At 29.2% G+C, this 20,084-nt stretch overlaps 1 protein-coding gene across 2 annotated transcripts; it reads left to right on the forward strand.

Annotated features, from left to right (window-relative positions):
• The first annotated feature begins 5,442 nt into the window (after positions 1-5,442).
• Positions 5,443-19,143, forward strand: LOC119609114 (zinc finger protein on ecdysone puffs-like). Of its 2 annotated transcripts, none has more exons than XM_037963811.1 (4): positions 5,443-5,750; positions 9,163-9,526; positions 13,818-14,032; positions 17,010-19,143. In XM_037963811.1, the coding sequence occupies exons 2-4, from the start codon at positions 9,203-9,205 to the stop codon at positions 18,514-18,516; spliced, it is 2,046 nt and encodes a 681-aa protein (XP_037819739.1). In that variant the 5' UTR covers positions 5,443-5,750; positions 9,163-9,202; the 3' UTR covers positions 18,517-19,143. The 2 variants fall into 2 exon arrangements, with proteins under 2 accessions (XP_037819739.1, XP_037819738.1); XM_037963810.1 differs by lacking the exon at positions 5,443-5,750 and adding an exon at positions 8,952-9,058.
• The last annotated feature ends 941 nt before the right edge of the window (positions 19,144-20,084 follow it).

Here is a 20,084-nt window from a genome sequence, read left to right on the forward strand (position 1 = left end):
ATTAAGACATATTTAAAGCAGCATGTGTGCACAAAAACTGCAAAAACAAAAGCGTATGTAATTATGAAATTGAGAAAAAAAATGTTGTAGGTACCTGAAATTTTATAGAAAATGTTGCAACAACAATTGCAGGACAAGGAATTCGTCTCTTTTTTACCTAAAAACTAAATTGTAACAGAACGCAAGGGATTTTTTTCGTGAAGGTCGTCGTCTGTTTTAAAAATAATAATGTAAAATTTTAAGAAAAAAATAAACAAAGGAAAACATATTTTTTATATTATTGCTGTAGCGAATTTATAAGTAAATAAGAAAAAATTTTAAATTAAAAAAAAAAAACTATAAAAACAACAACTTAAATGTTTATAAGTTTTTGTTAATGTTAAACAGACTATTATACATTTAAAAATAAATAAATAAATTATTTTTAATAAAAAATACTTAAAAGTCTGATTTGGTAAAATGTAATCTCGATTAAAATTCTATTTCGAACCCTAGATGGTCTAGCAAAAGACAATTGTTTTAAAACCCTTTCTTTAAGAATTAAGTAAATGTTAGTTTTTTTTCCTTAAATTTTCCATCCCAAAAACTTTCATTTTATCAAATCCGACTTTTAAATTTTAAATTTCATAACCATATTATTATTATTATTATTATTATATGTTATTGTTGTTGTAATATTGTTATATTTATACACTTTATAAAAGCAAATGTGCATAATTATTTGTATTACAAGAACGGAACCAAAAAAAAACAAACAGAAATTATAAATAAAACTCAATTTTATGATGTGTCAAGAAAAAGGTAAAAAAATTGTTTTATTTGAAAGACTGAGAATAGGTAAAGTATAGTATTACCCAGCAGTTCGACAAAGAGTCAATGCATCCAAAAAAGGCAGCGATTTCCCCTAATATCTAACCACACGCTTGGCTCAAATTCGTCTTTCATCACGGAAGTACTCTTTGTAAAAGACATTGAAGTGTCCCCTTTGTAAGCCAGAGATAGGGAGGATACTTAAAGAACAAACTGTCTGTCTCTAAGTAATCTATGGGATGATGATTGACATCCTCATAGGACAAGTACATGTTGAAATAGCTTAAAACCTGGACAGTCACTGGCTAGGGGTAACCCTAAGTGGTAGTTTAAATAGGCAGTTCGCAGCTGTCCGATCGAACAGATGGGTAATCGCATCGTATTCACGAAATTTAAAACACTGCTCCGAAACAATCCGATTTCAAATTATAAAAGCTCAACTTAGCAACAGCTGTATTCAGTATTTTTAACATTTTGATACCCTACACCATTATATTTAGATGGTATTATAGGTTTGTACTGTTGTAGGTAGCGTATAGAAATATTTGTCATACTTAATACATATAAATCGGCTCAGAATCATTTTCCAAATTAATTCATCTCTTTGTCAATATAAACATTTTAACTATAGATCTCTATTTTAAAGATAATTTGGTAAAATTTGGCACATGCGCCTGGACAATGGACCAGCCTAATAAAAATGCTTGAACTATAAAACAAATACATACATAAATTATGGGTTGTCACTAGATACTAAAACGATGTAGTCATATCCGTCCGTCTGCCGATAGGATAGAATGAGGATATATCCATAAATGACCCTTACCCCCCATATAAGGACGCCATCAGAAAATCACTTTAACGTAAAGTTTGACAAAAATCAGAATTCTCTTTAATAATTATTATGAGGATTGGAGCCTTTCGACAGAAACCAGTTTAATAGAAACAGATATCCCAGATATTGTATAAGGGTCCGTTCATAATTGTCCTTATCAAACATATAAGAAACACTTCCCTCCCTAAATTGTATAATTGATCTTATAAGGACAACTTCAGAAAATCACTTTAACGCTCATAATTAATTCAAAAATATCCGTAAGTTATGAATTTAAACATAAACAAGTTTTATAAAAATTTCATAAAGATCGGTCTCCCGATATAAAGCCCCCTTCAGAGCATTACTTTAAAGCCCATAACTGTCTTTATACCAGTTTAGCGACGCAATTCAACATAAACAAGTTTTGTAGGAATAAAAATCTAGCTTACAAGATATTTTAATCTAATTTCGACCAAAGCCTGATAGGTTCTACACTTATCTGAATCCGTTTTTTAATTCAACCCTCGTTGCATCGAATACTTTTGCATTCATCACTTTAACTTTCCCAAGTTCCCTTCCCCTTCATAGCATGTACGAAAGTATGCAAATACATTCGATCTTTTATTGACGATCTGTTGCCCATATGGGCTCACTTACAGTCCTATTTAATCCAATTCATTTTACACTTTACGTTATAGCACAGACTTTCGCTATCTCGGATTCAGGGTTTTCAATGTAGATACCCAGCCCTGTTTTGTTTGTCCTGTTTAATATCCTGTAACTGACAATTCAATTCGCTTAAATGTAGAAAGCTGCCTCGTATACTACATATGTATGTACGTTTCGATATGAGGCTCAATTAGCAAAAAACTTATAGCCCATTTACGCCCAAGCAACAGGTAGGTACACCGAGGTGGTAAATAAACAACACTTTTTTGTCCACCACATTAAAGAAACGTTAGTAAGAATTAGTCTAATTAGCAGGCTTTTATTAAGCCAATGTGTCACAACTGGTTTAACAAAAGCAGTCAGTGAATTCGTCCTGTTTAGAGACAAATATCAAAATTCCTTTAACAAAAGTAGATTTAAGTTGACAGTGAACGAATTGTTCCGGCGACATTCATCTACACGCTATCTGACTATCATGAAAGTCCTCAAGATAAAAGTTATTCAAATTTGTAGATGCATTTGTTTAAGACCCTATTGCAATGGCAAGACTCCTCTTATCACCTAACTAACACACACACAAACATGTAAATAATTACTTTTTATCTTTTTGTATAAGACCGTCTAACTGCTACCTGCCGAAGCAAGAAATTTTTTGTGCCAGAATATAACAAAAGCTTTTTAAAACAATTACCATTTAAGATATGGTATTATTAATACATTTTAGTTAAGTATTCATAAACTTTATGTCTCCTACTACAAATACAAATTCTTAGCTTTTTTAACAATCATACCTGTTGGATCTTGAGTTGCATATTGTTGTAAATTTCATATTTTTTTAGGTTTACAGCATTTAAGCTTTAACACTAACTTATTTTCACCAATAGCACCGTTTCTAATTGTAATATTTTACACTTTGTATTAATTTTTATCAAATTTTATAAAAGTTCCCGCAATTTTCATTATTTAGCACTAATTTTTGTTTATTTACACCTGGCAATGCCCTATTCGCGTTACCAACTAGTTGCTTACAAAAATTAACTATTTATTAATTCTCCACCTCCAACAATGTGGCCAATATAAAAGTTTTCGTGTGAAATATAACGAATTGCTAGAATTCTAGCGATTTTTTGTAGAGAAAAAGTAAAAAACTCATAATTGAAACTTAAAGTTTTTTTAATATTACATATACAAACATGCAATGTCTTAATTGTGGAACAAATTTACAAACGAAATTTAATCTGTTTAAACCAAATCATCCCTACAAACATTTGGGATTTATCTTGTATAGAAGATAAAAAAGCAATATCTTAATTTAATTATTTAGAAGAAGATCACCAAAACACATGTACATATTCAAGAAGATAAGATAAAAGCTATCCTGTGAACTGAAACATGAGCATTATTTTGAAAAAACTTAGTTAGTTAGTAGTAGTTAGTTAGGTAGTTAGTAGTAGTTAGTTAGTTAGTTAGGTAGTTAGTTAGTTAGTTAGTTAGTTAGTTAGTTAGTTAGTTAGTTAGTAGTTAGTTAGTTAGTTAGTTAGTAGAGTTAGTTAGTTAGTTAGTTAGTTAGTTAGTTAGTTAGTTAGTTAGTTAGTTAGTTAGTTAGTTAGTTAGTTAGTTAGTTAGTTAGTTAGTTAGTTAGTAGTAGTTAGTTAGTTAGTTAGTTAGTAGTAGTTAGTTAGTTAGTTAGTTAGTTAGTTAGTTAGTTAGTAGTAGTTAGTAGTTAGTTAGTTAGTTAGTTAGTTAGTAGTTAGTAGTTAGTAGTTAGTAGTTAGTTAGTTAGTTAGTTAGTAGTTAGTTAGTTAGTTAGTTAGTTAGTTAGTTAGTTAGTTAGTTAGTTAGTTAGTTAGTTAGTTAGTTAGTAGTTAGTTAGTAGTAGTTAGTTAGTTAGTTAGTTAGTTAGTTAGTTAGTTAGTTAGTTAGAGTTAGTCGTTAGTTAGTTAGTTAGTTAGTTAGTAGTTAGTTAGTTAGTAGTAGTTAGTTAGTTAGTAGTTAGTTAGTTAGTTAGAGTTAGTTAGTTAGTTAGTTAGTTAGTTCGTTAGTTAGTTAGTTAGTAGTTGTTAGTTAGTGTTAGTTAGTTAGTTAGTAGTTAGTTAGTTAGGTAGTTAGTTGTTAGTTATTAGTTAGTTAGTTAGTTAGTTATTTAGTAGTAGTTAGTTAGTTAGTTAGTTAGTTAGTTAGTTTAGTTAGTTAGTTAGTTAGTTAAGTTAGTTAGTTAGTTAGTTAGTTAGTTAGTTAGTTAGTTAGGTTAGTTAGTTAGTTAGTTAGTTAGTTAGTTAGTTAGTTAGTTTTAGTTAGTTAGTTAGCTAAGTTAGTTAGTAGTTAGTTAGTTAGTTAGTTAGTTAGTTAGTTTAGTTCGTTAGTTAGTTAGTTAGTTAGTTAGTTAGTTAGGTAGTTAGTAGTTAGTAGTTAGTTAGTTAGTTAGTTAGTTAGGTTAGTTAGTAGTAGTTAGTTAGTAGTTAGTTAGTTAGTTAGTTAGTTAGTTAGTTCGTAGTTTAGTTAGTTAGTTAGTTAGTTAGTTAGTTAGTTAGTTAGTTAGTTAGTTAGTAGTTAGTTAGTAGTTAGTTCGTTAGTTAGTTAGTTAGTTAGTTAGGTTAGTTAGTTAGTTAGTTAGTTATTAGTTAGTTAGTTAGTTAGTTAGTTAGTAGTTAGTTAGTTAGTTAGTTAGTTAGTTAGTTAGTTAGTTAGTTAGTAGTTAGTTAGTTAGTTAGTTAGTTAGCGGAATGGATAGGACCGATTTGAAATTTTCAAAAATTGTATAAAAATTAAAACCCTTTTCCACAGATCGACAGTATTATTGAACAAAATATTTTAAGCGCTTTCCGGACACTTCTTGATATAAAATTTCGAATTTTAATTCCTATACTAAAATATCGCCAAATTTTTTAAACAATTTTATTATTTTTTATGGCTAACACTATTTCTTCCTTATATATATATTTACTTTTTACTACCATCTTTATCGTCTTACTACTTTTTTCCCCTTAAATCTATTGAATTTAGAACAAATTAGAAATATGTATATTTTTTTTGTTTTTAAATTGGAAAATATTTTTTTAGTGATTTTTGCGTGAAATACGCGTTTTTTTTTTCAATTTGGTGTTTTTTGTTTTTTTAAAGTTGACAACGCTGTACTTTTTCTCTACACAAAAGTCGATATACGCAGCGAGCGCCATTCACAGTGCACGAGTAATTGTTTGTCGTTCGTCAAGTGAAGTTGTGTTTTTCTATATCGGCTGCTTCACAAAACTGAATTTTTTCTTTTTCTCAAGTGATACATACAAAAAGTGAGGTGTAGAACAGAAAAGCAGCCATTTTGGTTTTTTTTTACTACACAACCAAGAAAAAAAGTATTTTTACAAATTAATTAATTAAGTGAATTTGTTATAAGAAAAATAAACTGTATTTTAAAGAAACAGTTTATTAGTGGCTGTAAATTTTTAATTAAATAAAGGTAAGTTTGATTTTTAATATATTTTTCTAAAAATTCTTGTCCTTTGTCTATGGGTGAAAAAATGAGTCATGTTTTCTTTTTATATTTAGAAAAAGTGGGGATTTTTTGTGATTTCTGGTGTTTTATTTAGTTAAATTTAAGTAATTTTGTTAAATTATTAGTTAACTTTAGTTATATAATCCTAATTTACTAACTTTTTTTGTTTTATATATAAATTTTCTTTTCACTCGTGTGTCTGGGGTTGTAGTCACATTTTTTTTTCATTGCTTCGTTTTTTGTAGTTGAAAAAAGATCTAGAAATGTGTACCCCTTCATATTTGTTGGTTTGTTAGAAAGAATAAGAAAAAAAAACATGTTCAAGGGGGTACAGTTAGCTAGCGTTTTGTTTATGAATTAAATGTTTTTTTATTTTCTATTTATTTTAAGAATAACTTGTTTTAAAAAGAAAGTTTTTTTGTATTAAAGAAATTGGCTTTTATTTTTTCGAACCGGCCGGCTTTTTTCTGTAGAAAATCTTTAAAATATTTGCACGTCATCGTTTTAAGTTTTTTTTCTATTTCTCCATTCATTATTAAAAATCTATACTCTAGCGCGCCATTTTGTTTGCTTTTGCTTGCTTGTTTTTTTTTGTGTAATTTCTCGCTCTTTAGTTTTGTAGATATTTTTCTCTTTTATTTTGATAGTTCTCTTTTGGTGTATTTGTCAAGTACATGAATTATTCATGGAAAAATGCCGGTGTTAATGATCTTTTGATTGTTGAAATAGGGGGGGATTGAGAAAAAACGTGAATTACATTTATTAAAAAACCTGTTTTTTTATAAAGTTAAAAAGTGGTAGAAGTGTTGTGTTAAGTTTTTAAATTAAAAGAACAAAGAAATTTGGAAAATTTTGCAAAATTTTAATTGTTATTTTGGCTTTTTAGCAACTCGCAATTTATTTTAAAAATATTTAAATTTTAGAAATTTTAAATTTGCTTTTGTAATATTTGATCTTTTTATTTAACTACGTGAGCAAACTTTTTTCAAAAGTATTTGAAATTTATGCGTTTTTTAACCCTGAAACTGACAATTTGGTTATTAAGTTAATATAGTTTTGAAATTATACCTATAAAGTTGTCAAAATTAGCGGAGATTTGTTTACTATTAGTCAAACGAATTTACTTAGCTAGGGTTATCCTAAGTAGGCCGATGAACTAGCCAGAAAGGGGTTGCGTTGGGTTCTATTCAAAAGTAGTATCGTCTGGTTCTTTCTTCAAAATCCTGCAATTAAATGGTTTAATTTGGTCACATGTAGAGGGGCCAAGTTAAGGTCGTTTTTTCAATGAGAAAAACTCCTAAGCCAGAATAGATGGGATATTTTGATCTTGTAGGCAGTAATAACTGGGCGCTAACCTGGCATGCGGGCTGTTCAATGAATACTGTCGCAGTTGCAAAGAAAGGAAAAAAGGAAGATACGGTCTTCCAACTTCTTTGTAAATGCCTTGCTCTAACCGCTAACAGTAGCAGATTATTTGGTAACTACTTCAGTATCCAATATTGATGCATTATTGGATTAAAACTAAATTACCTCCGGAGATTTCTCACAGCAACAGGAAACTAGAAAACAAAACAATTTTTAAAGTTTTGTTAAAATAAACTAACATTCAGTAAAGTAAATGAATACTGTTGCAGTTGCAAGATAAGGAAAAAGAAAGTAACAGCCTTCTTCCATCTTTACAAATGCTCCTCTCTAACCGTTAGATTCTTTGGCAACTATGTGATATCTAATCTTGGTAAGCTATTTGGTTCAAGACTTAATCACCTCCGAAGATTTCTCACTGCTAAAGGAAACTAGAAAACAAAACAATTTTTAAAATTTTGTTAAAATAACTTTTGTATTTTTAGTATTTCAAAGAATCTTTTGGAATAGGTATCTTCTAAAATTCCAAAATTATGTGGAGATTTGTTTAAAATCAGAAAAAGAAAAACAATTTTGTTCAAAGGGTTTAAAGAAAAACTAGGTTTTAAGTACTTTTTTAATGTTTTGCGAAAGACTCTTTAAGAAAGTGTTGTAAAATTGCAAAATTATTTAGAATTTTATTTGGTTTAAGTATTTTTTAAACGTATTTCAAAGAATCTTTTAGAATAACTTCCCAAACAAAACAAATTTGCTAATTTAGTTCAAAAACAATAGGTTTTTCAATGTTTTACCAAAAAGTATTTAAGAAAATTTCGAAAAATTGCAAAAATATTTAGAGAGTTATTCAGAAACTAAAAAAGGAAAACAATGTTTTATATTTTGTTATAGAATCTCTTTGTTTTAAGTAGGTATTTAAACAATACAGTATGTTCTGTAAACTGAAAATCTTAAGTAAATCTTGTAAAAGAGTTTGTTCAAGAATTATGCACCTTGCTTGCTTATTTTGTATTGAAAATAACAAAAAATTTGGGATTTATTTCTTAATTTCAATATAAATATAAAAAAGGCCCTAAATTTGATCTACCTACTTTCTAACTAAGTTTATAAAACTACAAAATTATTTAGAATTTTATTTATATTTCCTGAGATTTAAAAACTAAAAATAGAACTAGAAAACCTTTAGCTATTAACTCAAAACATATGTATATTAGATTAAACCCAGTTCTTAACACAAAACCGGTTTTATTTGTAATATAACTTAACAAACAACAAAAATAACATAAAATTGTGTATCTATCAGTTAAAACATTCTATCTACCTATTATATTTTTCTATACCTGACTACCTAACTACAATTACTTACTTCCCTTTTTTTCATAGACAGCTTCCTTTAGCAATTAAACCACCCCTATATGTATACAAAAACTAACCCTCTTCTTTTTTACTCTTATGGCGCTTCTCTCTCTTTATAAAAACCATTATATTTTCTTCTAATTTCTGTTCACACTCTACTCTTTACATCAGTTTAATTTTAACTCTGCTTTAGTAAACAACTCGTTGTGATTTCTTTTTAATTTCTTCTAATTGCCATTTAATTTAGTGCAATATTTAAAAAAAGTAAAGAAAACCCTAAGTGTACATACTAAATTTTTTAAAAAAAAGTAAGCTGGAGTTGTGTTTAACAAATTTGTATATTTTAGATTAAAATTTTTTGCTTTAAATGATCAGTTTTTTTAATTTATTTCTTTTAAAAATTGTGTGCTTTGTTTTGTGCGCTGTTTTTTGTTTTTTATTTATTTTCAGCTTAAATTTAGTTAAATTGTCCCCTTGTCTTGTCCTCCCTTAATTAGTTAAATTTAGTTTTATTTATTTAAACAAAAAAAAACCTTTTTAACAACCATGTGTCCAAGGTATGCTTTCGTGTTTTTTGTGTTAAATTTATATTAAAATTTAGATTTCCTTAGAAAAAATTAAAATTTTAATCAATTATTTCTTTTATATCTTTTAACTCCAGCGTTAAACAAGTCACCCAAAACAACTCAAATAACAAAACAATGGCTTTCCGCAATCAAAATCGTAATCGCAACTTTGGCGGTAATAATTATGGCGGTGGTCCCATGGGTGGTGGCAATCGTGGCGGCGGCATGGGTGGCAACATGAATATGTCTCCCTGGGAAGGACAAAGCGGTGGTCCCAGTAACTTTGGTGGCAATATGCGCCAAGGTGGTGGCGGTCAAGGTGGTCAAGGCATGAATGCCCAAGCCATCAATTTGGCCAATAATCTTTTGAACAATCTATTCCGTAATCAAAATCCTCCCTCTCTATTGGATATGCCCCGTGGTGGCAATATGGGTAATCGTGGACAACGTGGTGCACCGGTATGTATATGATTTTTATCATTATATTTTAATAAGTCTTGAAAAAATAGGTATTTTTCTATTTAACAAATTAAAAAAAAAGAAAATGCGGTTTTGCTTAAGAAAAACTTTTATGTTTTATAAGGGTTGTTGGAAATTTTGAAAAATATCTTAAATATTATTAAGGGATTTTAATATGAACCCTTATTTTTTTTAACAACAACTGTTATGTTTTGTTTATTTATCCCTTATATTAAAGCACTTTTTTAAAAATAAAACACCACCTTATTAAGGGTTTTTTTGCTTAAGAAACCTGATAACACCATAAATGCATGATAACTTTAAAAAGGAGACTGGAAACTACTCCAAAAGAGAAGAAGAAACTTATTTATACGATTACGTTTGTTATATTCTAATAATTTTTATTATTATCCTTTTATGAGGCAATATTTTTTTAAATAAAAATTATTGAAATGTTAATTTTTATGTTTTAAAAAGTAAATCTGCATGTTTTACTTTAAATTTCACAATATATTTAGAATTTTGCAAAAATTTATTAAAAACATAACACTGAAAATGCTCATAAATTTCGATCTAACTCAAACATACCGTAAAAATTTATTTAAGAGTATTAATTAAGTCCCATATACTAGTACTTCAAACTTGTGAGTTAAAAAGATGATGTTTACAAGAGATTTTTTATAAATTTGATTATAATGTGGACGATAAAGTTGAGTGGGCTTTAAAAATGTTTATATTCCATAATGGGTTCTAAACATGACTTTTTCTTTTATTTTTTAAAATTTTATTACAATTTGAAAGTATTTCCTGCCAAAGTTTGGATTTAAACTTGAGTCTGCAAGTTGCTCTGGATTCTATTTCAACTAGTTGATAAAATAATTTATATTTCGTTCCGACAACGACTGCCTAGCGATCTAAACCTATATTTTCGAAATAAAACTAAAATGTTCTACATATTTAGTTCTACTAAAGGAAATAATATGCTTTATAACGACCACTCATTACCAAGTAATGTATGAAATACCTACTTTTGATAAACAAGAGTTTTTTTTACCGAAATAACACAAAAGGATTGCGATATCGAAATTAAACTAAAAAGTTCCAGAGTTTTGGTTATACTAAACGAAATAATGTGCTTTATAACGATCACTCATTACCAAGTAAAGTATGAAATAACTACTTTTCATAAACAAGAGTTTTTTCATTGAAATAACACAAAATGTTTGTGTCACAAACACATTTCAAAATAGAAATTAAACTAAAAAGTTCTAGAAAAAATGTGTTTCATAACGACCACTCACTACCAAGTAATGTGTGAAATAACTACTTTTCATAAACACGACTTTTTTTCTCCGAAATAACACAAACACATTTCGATATCGAAATTAAACTAAAAAGTTTTAGATCTCTGTTCAATAACGAATATCATCTAACGATTTACATTTTTAATAAACAACCAATTTTTGAGTAAATTTCTTCTCATCTTATTGATATGAGAATCAGATCAGATTGATTACTACAATCCTGGAGCCTGCTTCAGCAAAAGTTTCATATGGCTGTTTCAGTGTATGTTTAACACTGCAAGATTCGTTCAATTCCTTTCTCTTACCAAAGTTTAAAATTTAAGGAGAGTTTTTTAACAAACTTTACGAGTAAATCCTAAACCTGGCAGTAAATTTCTTCTCATATCTAAAGCCCAAAGAATCATATTATTAACTCAAATTGATAAACTAAAGTTTAAGCCATTTCACACTCTCCTTTTGGTTTAAAAACATACTACCCCCTTTAGACTCTTATATTTACATAAAAGTTTTGAAATTTTCTACCGCATTTCTCTTTATAGGAACTTATTTTGAATAGGTTTTACTTTATACCATCTTTTATGTATTTTTTATACTAGATTTAAGTTTAATTTTAAATTTATAATTTTTTTTGTCGTAAGTCTAGTTAATTTAATTTTTTTATTTTCAACGTTTTGCAAGCAAGTTTTCTTTTATTAAGTTCTTTTACTACATTTTAAATATTAGTAAACAAAATATTTGTACAACAACGTTTTCTTCTTTTTTGTTTAAACTAAAGAAAAAAACCTCTTAATTTTTCCTTTTACTTTAAATAGAGATTTAATTTTAAGACCTAAATTCTTTTTTTTTTTAATAATAATAATAATATTTTAAATAAATTTTCTAGTCATATTACATAATAAATAAATAATTTAGTAATTTAATTGCTACAACTTAAGATTCAAATATAATTCTACCATTATTATTATTATTGTTTTTTTTGGATAATTTCCAAAACTTTTCTAATTATAAATTGTTTTTTTATTTTATTCTCTCTTCTCCATGTTCTCTCTCTCAAAAAAACAAACAAACAAATGTTTGAAAAACACGAAATAATATTCAATTTTGACCCTTCAAAATGAAATGTTGAATTGATAACAATTTTGGTGTTCTTTTTTTTGGATAAAAAACACAAACTCCCAACTACTTCTGTGCCACACAACTATTTCGTCATCCAAATCAACCAATTTACAAAAATATATACAAACAAAATGCATCAATATTTTTTAAAACATCAACTGTTGTGATTTCTAAAACTGTGTGATGGTCCTCTCTTGATGATAATGATGATGATGGTTTTGAAAACTATGAAAAAAAAAACATATAAAATCTGATGATGCCTATATAAATATCAAACCTGATATTAAAAAACAATTGCAAATTTTGCCAACACATTGCTGTTGTTGTTTGTTCATTGGTTTGTCTGTTTCAAAAAAACATGGTCGTTGTGTTAACAATTGTTATTGTTGTTATTTGCCCCTTTAAACACCTATTTAACGCATATAAAAAAAAAAAAAAACAAAACTAACACGTATTTTTTATGTGTTGGTGTTTTTTATTTCTGTTAAAATATTTAATAAACTTTATAAAAAAAATTCATAAATAAATTCATAATTATGTGATGGGGGTGTTGGGCAATTTTAAACAACAATCGTTTTTGTATAAACAACTAAACACACGACTTTTGTTGTTCTACGATTTGTTATTTTATTAACAATTAACATACAAACGAAACATTAACAAACTCTATGCAACACAACATTTTGCAAAATAAACTGCAAATAAACCAAAATAAACAAACACAAAATGGACGCGCCTTGAAATGCTATAAAATGATCTTGATATGATTGATATTATGATATGATAATTCTTGTGATGATTCCCATTGTGTGTGCGTGCTTATACAAATATATTATAAATGCAACTGGTGCCATATTCAACTTAATCTCTGCTACACACTTCAACCTACTGCCAACATCCATACTGTACTGTTATGTACTTTAAAACGTATCTATCTCTATATATTTATATATATCTGCCCAACAATTGTGTACAACTTTTATTATATTATTTTGTTTTTATTTTTTTTTGCTTAAAACAAATGTGTGTGATCAAAATATGATGTTGTTTGCAACAAAAAATGTCACTTTTTTATATGAATGATTTTAAATTATTGTTCTTTTTAAACAAAAAAATATGTGTAAAATTGTAAAACTAATAACAATTATTAATTGGGTTTCTCAATTATAATCTATAACAAAAACAAAAAAAATTTGAAAAATCAAACAAATTTTAAAAAATTTTTAAAATATTTTATTATATATTTTAATTTTAAATGAAAAATCATAAAAAAAAATCAACAAAAATGTTATAAAAATCTTAAAATATTTCTGCCACACGCCTAAAAAAACAACAAATATTTATATTCCATATAACATGATATATGATTGCCTTTTTTTTTGAAAAAAAAAAACCAAACCATAAAACCACCACCACTATTTTCCACTTATTTTCAACGTATTGACCATCATTCAAAACAAAATATTGTTTAATATTGTTTAATAACAAAATGCGCCACCAACAACAACGTTCGTTCAAAATAAAATGTATAAAATGTATAAAAATGTAAAAATTTAATATATTTCTAAAACTGCTGCTGTGTTCTATATATATAAAAATATGAATAAAAAAATGTATTATTGTATTTGAAAATATCAACAACAAAACCTTAATTTTTACTACAACTACTTACCACCCACAACACCAAACAATCTCTTTTTTGTTTTCTCTCATCATTTTAAAATGTGTGTTTAAACTATAAAATTTAAAAATTTTCTTAAAAAAAATAAACTATTTTTTACCTTGTTAAAACAAAATGTGTGCGCTTTATAACTTGTTAAAACTCAAAATAATACAAAAATCGAAAAATACTACTTAAAAAACTAAAACAGATGGTCAATCGTGGTGGTCCTGGTGGCAATCGTCCTAATAATCGTCGTGGTCAAGGAGGTTTCCAAAACCGTGCTGGTCCTAAATCAGCTTCTAAGCCCGGCGCTGGTGGCGGCATTCGTAAACAGAATGCCTTTGATCGTGCAAAGAAACTTTTGGCTAAAAATGCCAACAATAAAAAGAAGGATTCCGCTTCTGGCGATAAGAAAACTGAGAGGTAAGCCTTTTTTAAACAAAAAACAAATCTTCAAAACAAAACAAAATTTTTCAAAATAATTTTTCCATTTGAAAACAAAATACAAAAAAATATATATTTAAATGTATTTTTTTTATATAAATAATTCCATAATTTTTTTCAAAATAATTTTATATTATACTTTGACTACTACTACTACTATATATAAGCCATATTATATAATATTCTTATATTTAGGGAGGGAGCAGCAGAGTTTTCTTTTAATTATTCTAAAAGAAACTCTTTGTTTTTTTGGGGGTTTTGGTTATGTTGTCTTAACTAGACCAGCTTTTAAAAGGGGGGAAGAAGGTTATTTTTGCAGTTTTTATAATAAAAAGTTTTTAATTTTTTTTTTTACAATTTATTTTTATGTTAACTTTAAGTTTCTTTTTTTAATTATTATTTTCTTATATGTTTAAAAAAGAGTTTTAGCTAAGAATCTTGTGTTTATATTATTTATATTTTTTACAAAATGTTAATTGTTTTTAAAGGTTTTGTAGTTAATGTATGCATAGTTAAGGATTTTTTGCTAAAACTCTTTTTTTTTAACAAAATAACAAATTGGGGTTTTATATATTTATTACTATTTTATATATATAAAAAATTATTTAACTATTTCAGCTTGAAAAAAAATAATGGTTTAGCATATTCTTGAAAGTGGTTTAACTGATTATTCAGTTGTAAAAGAGTTTGGATTTATTAATTTGAAGTGCAAATTACTATGAATTCTAGAGTTCTTCTGTATTAAGTTCTTTGAGATCTTATAGGTTTATACCTTCTCTTTGTAAGACTTATGTGATTTAAAAATTATACGAAATTCCGTAAGAATATTTGGAAGTGATAAAAAAGGTTTAAATATCAAGTTAATTGCTGGATAAAGTTTCCCTTAAGCCAAGTAACTGTAGCCGAAGTGTCAAACTTGAATTAGTAAGTGAGAACTTGGTTCGATTCCCAAACGCTGCCTATCAACAAGAACATCAGTTTATGATAAATTTTTAGTATCTATCAAAAACAACTATTTTTTACAGCGCCCTCTTTCGGCGGTATACTCCATAGCATTAAATGTCAAAGAAGTAATATAAATTACAGCTTGAAGTAATGCGCTAAGGCGCCTGCAACAGACGCCTTATTTCATGGAATTAAACATATTTATTTACGTCTTGATAGACTCTTATAAGCATTGGTTTCATGTTTAAGCTTGGCAACTCAAATCCTATATAATGAACCTTCATTTCTTGGCCTAAGTGTCCTTAAACCATACATAAAGATAAAGACTCTCGTAAGCAATTCAAAACCAAGTTAATGAACTTGGATTTTGTGGGCTTAGCGCTTCTACAGGCAATTTTTTTTCCTTCAAGTCTTGATAGAACTTATATAAAGTTCTTGCGCGTCTGGTTTCCCTTAAGTCTTGATAAGAAATGTAGCCTCTCGTAAGTCCAGTTTTCATTTCTGGGCTTTACAACTAAAAAACATTGATATTGAAACTTGATTTCTTGAACTTAGCTCGAACTTTTCTTGATCAATCATGAAAATTGAAACAAATTTACGAAAAGAAGGGAATAATTCTAAATTCTCAAGTAAATTGCTAGATAAAGCCTCTCGTAAGTCCAGTTTTCAACTAAAAAACTTTGATATTGAAACTTGATTTCGTTGACTTTTTCATTATTCAATAACTTTTCTTGATCAATCATGAAAATAGAAACAAATCTGTGCAATAAAGAAAAATAACTTTAAATCTTAAGTAAATTGTTCTTTAAAGCCTCTCGGGAAGTCAAGATTAAATTTATGGACTTAACAATTGAAAACCTTGATATTGAATCTTGATTTCGTAGACTTAACTTTTCATACTTCAATAAATTTTCTTGATTAATCATTAAAATAGAAACAAATTTTTTAAATGAAGACAAGAAGTTTAAATCTCAAGTAAATTGCTGGATAAAGCCTCTCGTAAGTTCAGATTTCATTTCTGGACTTAACAATTGAAAATCTTGATATTGAATCTTGATTCGTGGACTTGGCGCACTTAACATAATAGAAATAAATTCTCGAAATGAAGAAAAGAAGTTTAAATCTCAAGTAAATTCATTTCTAAGTTTGACGATGCAAGACTTTGATATCGAACCTTGATTTCGTGGACTTAGCGCCCTAAATATACAACTGTTTTATTTTCGAGTCCTATTAAGAAGTAGATTTTGCAAACCAAGTTTCGTTTTTGAATTGCAAACTAAAGATATTACTCAACTTTATTAAATTGCTAGTTAAAGCCTTCTTTAGCTCTGGTTTTATTACTGCGATAGTAATTCTAACTTCTCTATAAAAAAATGAACTGAAATTAGATTTAGGTTTGGATAAACCTCAAACTCAAACATCGGACAAACAAGTCTATGAATCAGTTTAAAGATTATGCATAGTTTTGTAATTTTCAAACCAAACTGCATCCCATCGATCCTGAGGATTTCATTTTCTATTTCCATAATTATGAAGTCAACAAAAATTTGCCTTAATACAACATAACTCGTTCAGTTCGTCCACTTTTCATTAGCAAACTCGAATGTTTTGTTTGGTTTTTGAAAGACGTATTCTTTGACAACGAAAATACTGTAAAAGGTGCATTCTTCCGCATCGCAACTCCTTGAAAAGCAATAAATTTTTTCCGTAATTTCCCAACCAAACTACTCAAGAATATCTTAAACCATTTAAAATATCATCAAAGAAATTGAAATTTTCTTTTAAACTATAACTCCATATTTAAATTAAAACCTCTCTTTTATAAATACTATTCACAATTCCCTCTTCCTCATCATATCACCATCAAACAACCAAAAAACCATATAAGTTTTATCGACAAACATTTCTAATGAAATTCTTTTCTTTTATCTCTCCTTTATTTTTTCTCCATTAACGTTAATTTTTGGGGATGAATAAAAAAAAAAACAAAAACTCCATTAAAATACAACAGCAAAGAGTCTCCCTATGCCAATGTACCCAACGATATGTTCTACTGTCATCTCTGCAAGAAACACATGTGGGATGCCAACTCATTTGAGAATCACATCAAGGGACGCACTCATTTAATGATGCGCGAAGGTATTGAAGAAAGCTATCGTCTAAAGGCCAATATGATCCGTCAGGAAGCCAAGATTGCTGAGCAATTGAAATCCATTGAATTGGATCGCTTGAAGCGTATGGGCAAGAGCAAGCAACGTCAGTTGGACTACTGCACCATGTGCGATTTGAACTTCCATGGTCATATCTCGGCCCATCGTAAATCCGAGGGACATTTGCAATTGAAGAAATTCTTGCATCCCAAGTGTAATGAATGTAACAAGGAATTCGCCACTCGTATTGATTACGATACCCATTTGTTGGCTGCCGAACATTTGATTAAGGCCGCCGAGAAGAATACCAAGGTTGGAGAACGTAAACGTCAGACCTTGCCTATTCTCACCGAGGAGGATGAATTGAAGGATGTCCGTCCCCCCACCAAGAAGAAGAAGAAGGCTGCTGCCAAGAAGACCACCGAAGCTGGTGAAGGTGCCGAAGTCAAGAAGGAAGGTGAAGAAGAAGCTGAAGGCGAAGAAGCCGAAGGTGAAGATGCTGAAGCCAAGAAAGAAGGTGAAGAGGGTGCCGATGAGACCAAGGAGGGTGAAGAATTGAATGAAACCCAAGAAGGCGAAGAAGAAGTTGCTTTGCCCGTCGATCCTGAAGACTGCATTCTGGATTTCCATGATGGTGATGAGATTCCCACGGAAGTCGACAACCGTTTGCCCAAATACAACTGGACCCGCCCAGTTGGTACCGCTCTCATCACCAAACTCGAATGTTTCGAGTGCTCATTGTGTGGCAAATTCTTCGACAACGAAAAGACTGTCGAAGTGCACTCTCGCACTGTCACCCATCACCGCAACTTCTTGAAATTCATCAACGAGAAGGCCAGCGACACCAAGATCGCTCAAAAGCGCGCTGCCGCCGCCATTGAAGAAAGCGAACGCAAGAAGCGCAAGTTGGAAGAAGCTGAAGCTTCTGCCAACGGTGAAGGTGAAAAGACCGAAGCCGCCGAAGGTGCTGAAGGTGAATTATACGATCCCTCAGAAGCCACCGGTGAAGATGAGGATGTTGAAATGAATGAAAATGGTGAGGGCGCCGAAGAAGGTGGTGAAGGTGCTGAAGCCGAAGAGAATGGCGAAGAAATGGAAACCCAAGAAGAAGCTGAAGAAGAAGCCGAGCCAGAAGCTGAGGCCGAGGCTGAAGCAGAAGCTGAGCCCGAACCCGAGCCAGAGCCAGTCAAAGAAACACCTAAAGCAGAAACACCCGCAAAGACCGCCACCAAGACTGCTGCTGCTCCCTCAACACCCGCTTCCGCTGAAGCCTCACCTGCCAAGAAAGCAGCGACACCTGCTGCCCGTGGTGGTGCCGCCAAGGGAACGCCGCGTAACCGTGGTCGCGGTCGCTACAACCGTTACTAAGCTAGTTTATTTAGCCTTCTCTAAGCAACCTCCTCCCTCCCCTTTTTCTAATCACACTTTCCTTGAATTGTCTTGTGGAAGTAATTGACGCGAATATTTACTATTCAGCAGAAATGATTTCATGACACTTTTCATTACATATATTTTTTTATATAAATTAAAATTTATTATAATTTAACAAAAAAAAAAAAAACCAACAATTTCATTTAATTACTAAAACTTACAAAAAACCAATCACAAACCATAAAACAAAACTTTTTTGCTAATTCCTTATACCTTTAAGTTGTAACTATAGTTGTAACTTAATTCAAACCAATATATTGATTGCATTATAAATGACACAGGAACACGTTTTTAAAATAACAATTACATTAAAGTACACCAACAATTAAATCCGCAAGCTCATTCGGTTTACTGATAAAATACACGGACATCATTTTTTAAAAGTATGAATTACTGAATGAGCTCCATAAAAGAAACCAATAAAAATAAAATATTTTAATTTTAAGCTATTAGTTTAATAAGTATTAATTAAACTTTGATTGATGAACGCTAAACAAAATATTATTCAGAGCCCATTTATTATATACTTATCTAAATAAACTCCTCAAAAAAACATGAAAAAAATTAATTATCTAAAATCTAGAAAATAATTTTATTATAAAAAAACAAAACAAAATTATAAATTAAAAAAAAAACAAAAGAAAAGAAATTTTCTGTAGAAAAAAAAAAAAAAAAACAAGAAATAACATTGGAAATAATGAACAAAAGAAATTTAAAATTTAAATACAAATAAAACATACCAATGTAAGTGTATAAAAAAATAGTAAATAAAATGTGTTTTTATTTTATTAGGAGAACAATTTGAAACTTTAAATCGCTTCAATTGCAAAAATAGTGAAAATCTGTGATCACTCGTATTTTCCTCCAAAAGTTGCTCTTTATATGAGAAAACTAAAATCGGCCGTAGATCCTTAATAAAGCTCCAATTTAAAAATTATTGCAAATCTGTGATCACTCATATTCTCCATAAAAATCGATTTCTATATGAGAAAACCAAAATCGGCCGTAGATCCTTAAATAACGCTCCAATTGCAAATATAGTGAAAATCTGTGATCACTCATATTCTCCATCAGAAGTCGATCTTTATATGGGAAAACTAAAATTGGCCGTAGATCCTTAAATAACGCTCTAATTGCAAAACTAGTGAAAATCTGTGATCACTCATATTTCTTACCAAAAATCGATTTTTATATAAGAAAACTAATAATAAATTGCAAAACTAGTGAAAATCTCGTCACTCATATACTCCATCAAAAGTCAGTCTTTATATGAGAAAACTAAAATAGGACGTAGATCCTTAAATAACACTCTAATTGCAAAACTAGTGATAATCTGTGATCATTCATATTTCTTACCAAAATACGCTTTAATTACAAAATTAGTGAAAATCTGTGATCACTCATATTCTCCATCAAAAGTCAGTCTTTATATGAAAAAACTAAAATCGGCCGTAGATCCTTAAATAACACTCTAATTGCAAAACTAGTGAAAATCTGTTATCATT

Source organism: Lucilia sericata, unplaced genomic scaffold, assembly GCF_015586225.1.
Source record: "Lucilia sericata isolate MDLA Ls3-8-SP2 unplaced genomic scaffold, ASM1558622v1 Contig000929F_arrow, whole genome shotgun sequence".
Lineage (NCBI taxonomy): Eukaryota > Metazoa > Arthropoda > Insecta > Diptera > Calliphoridae > Lucilia > Lucilia sericata.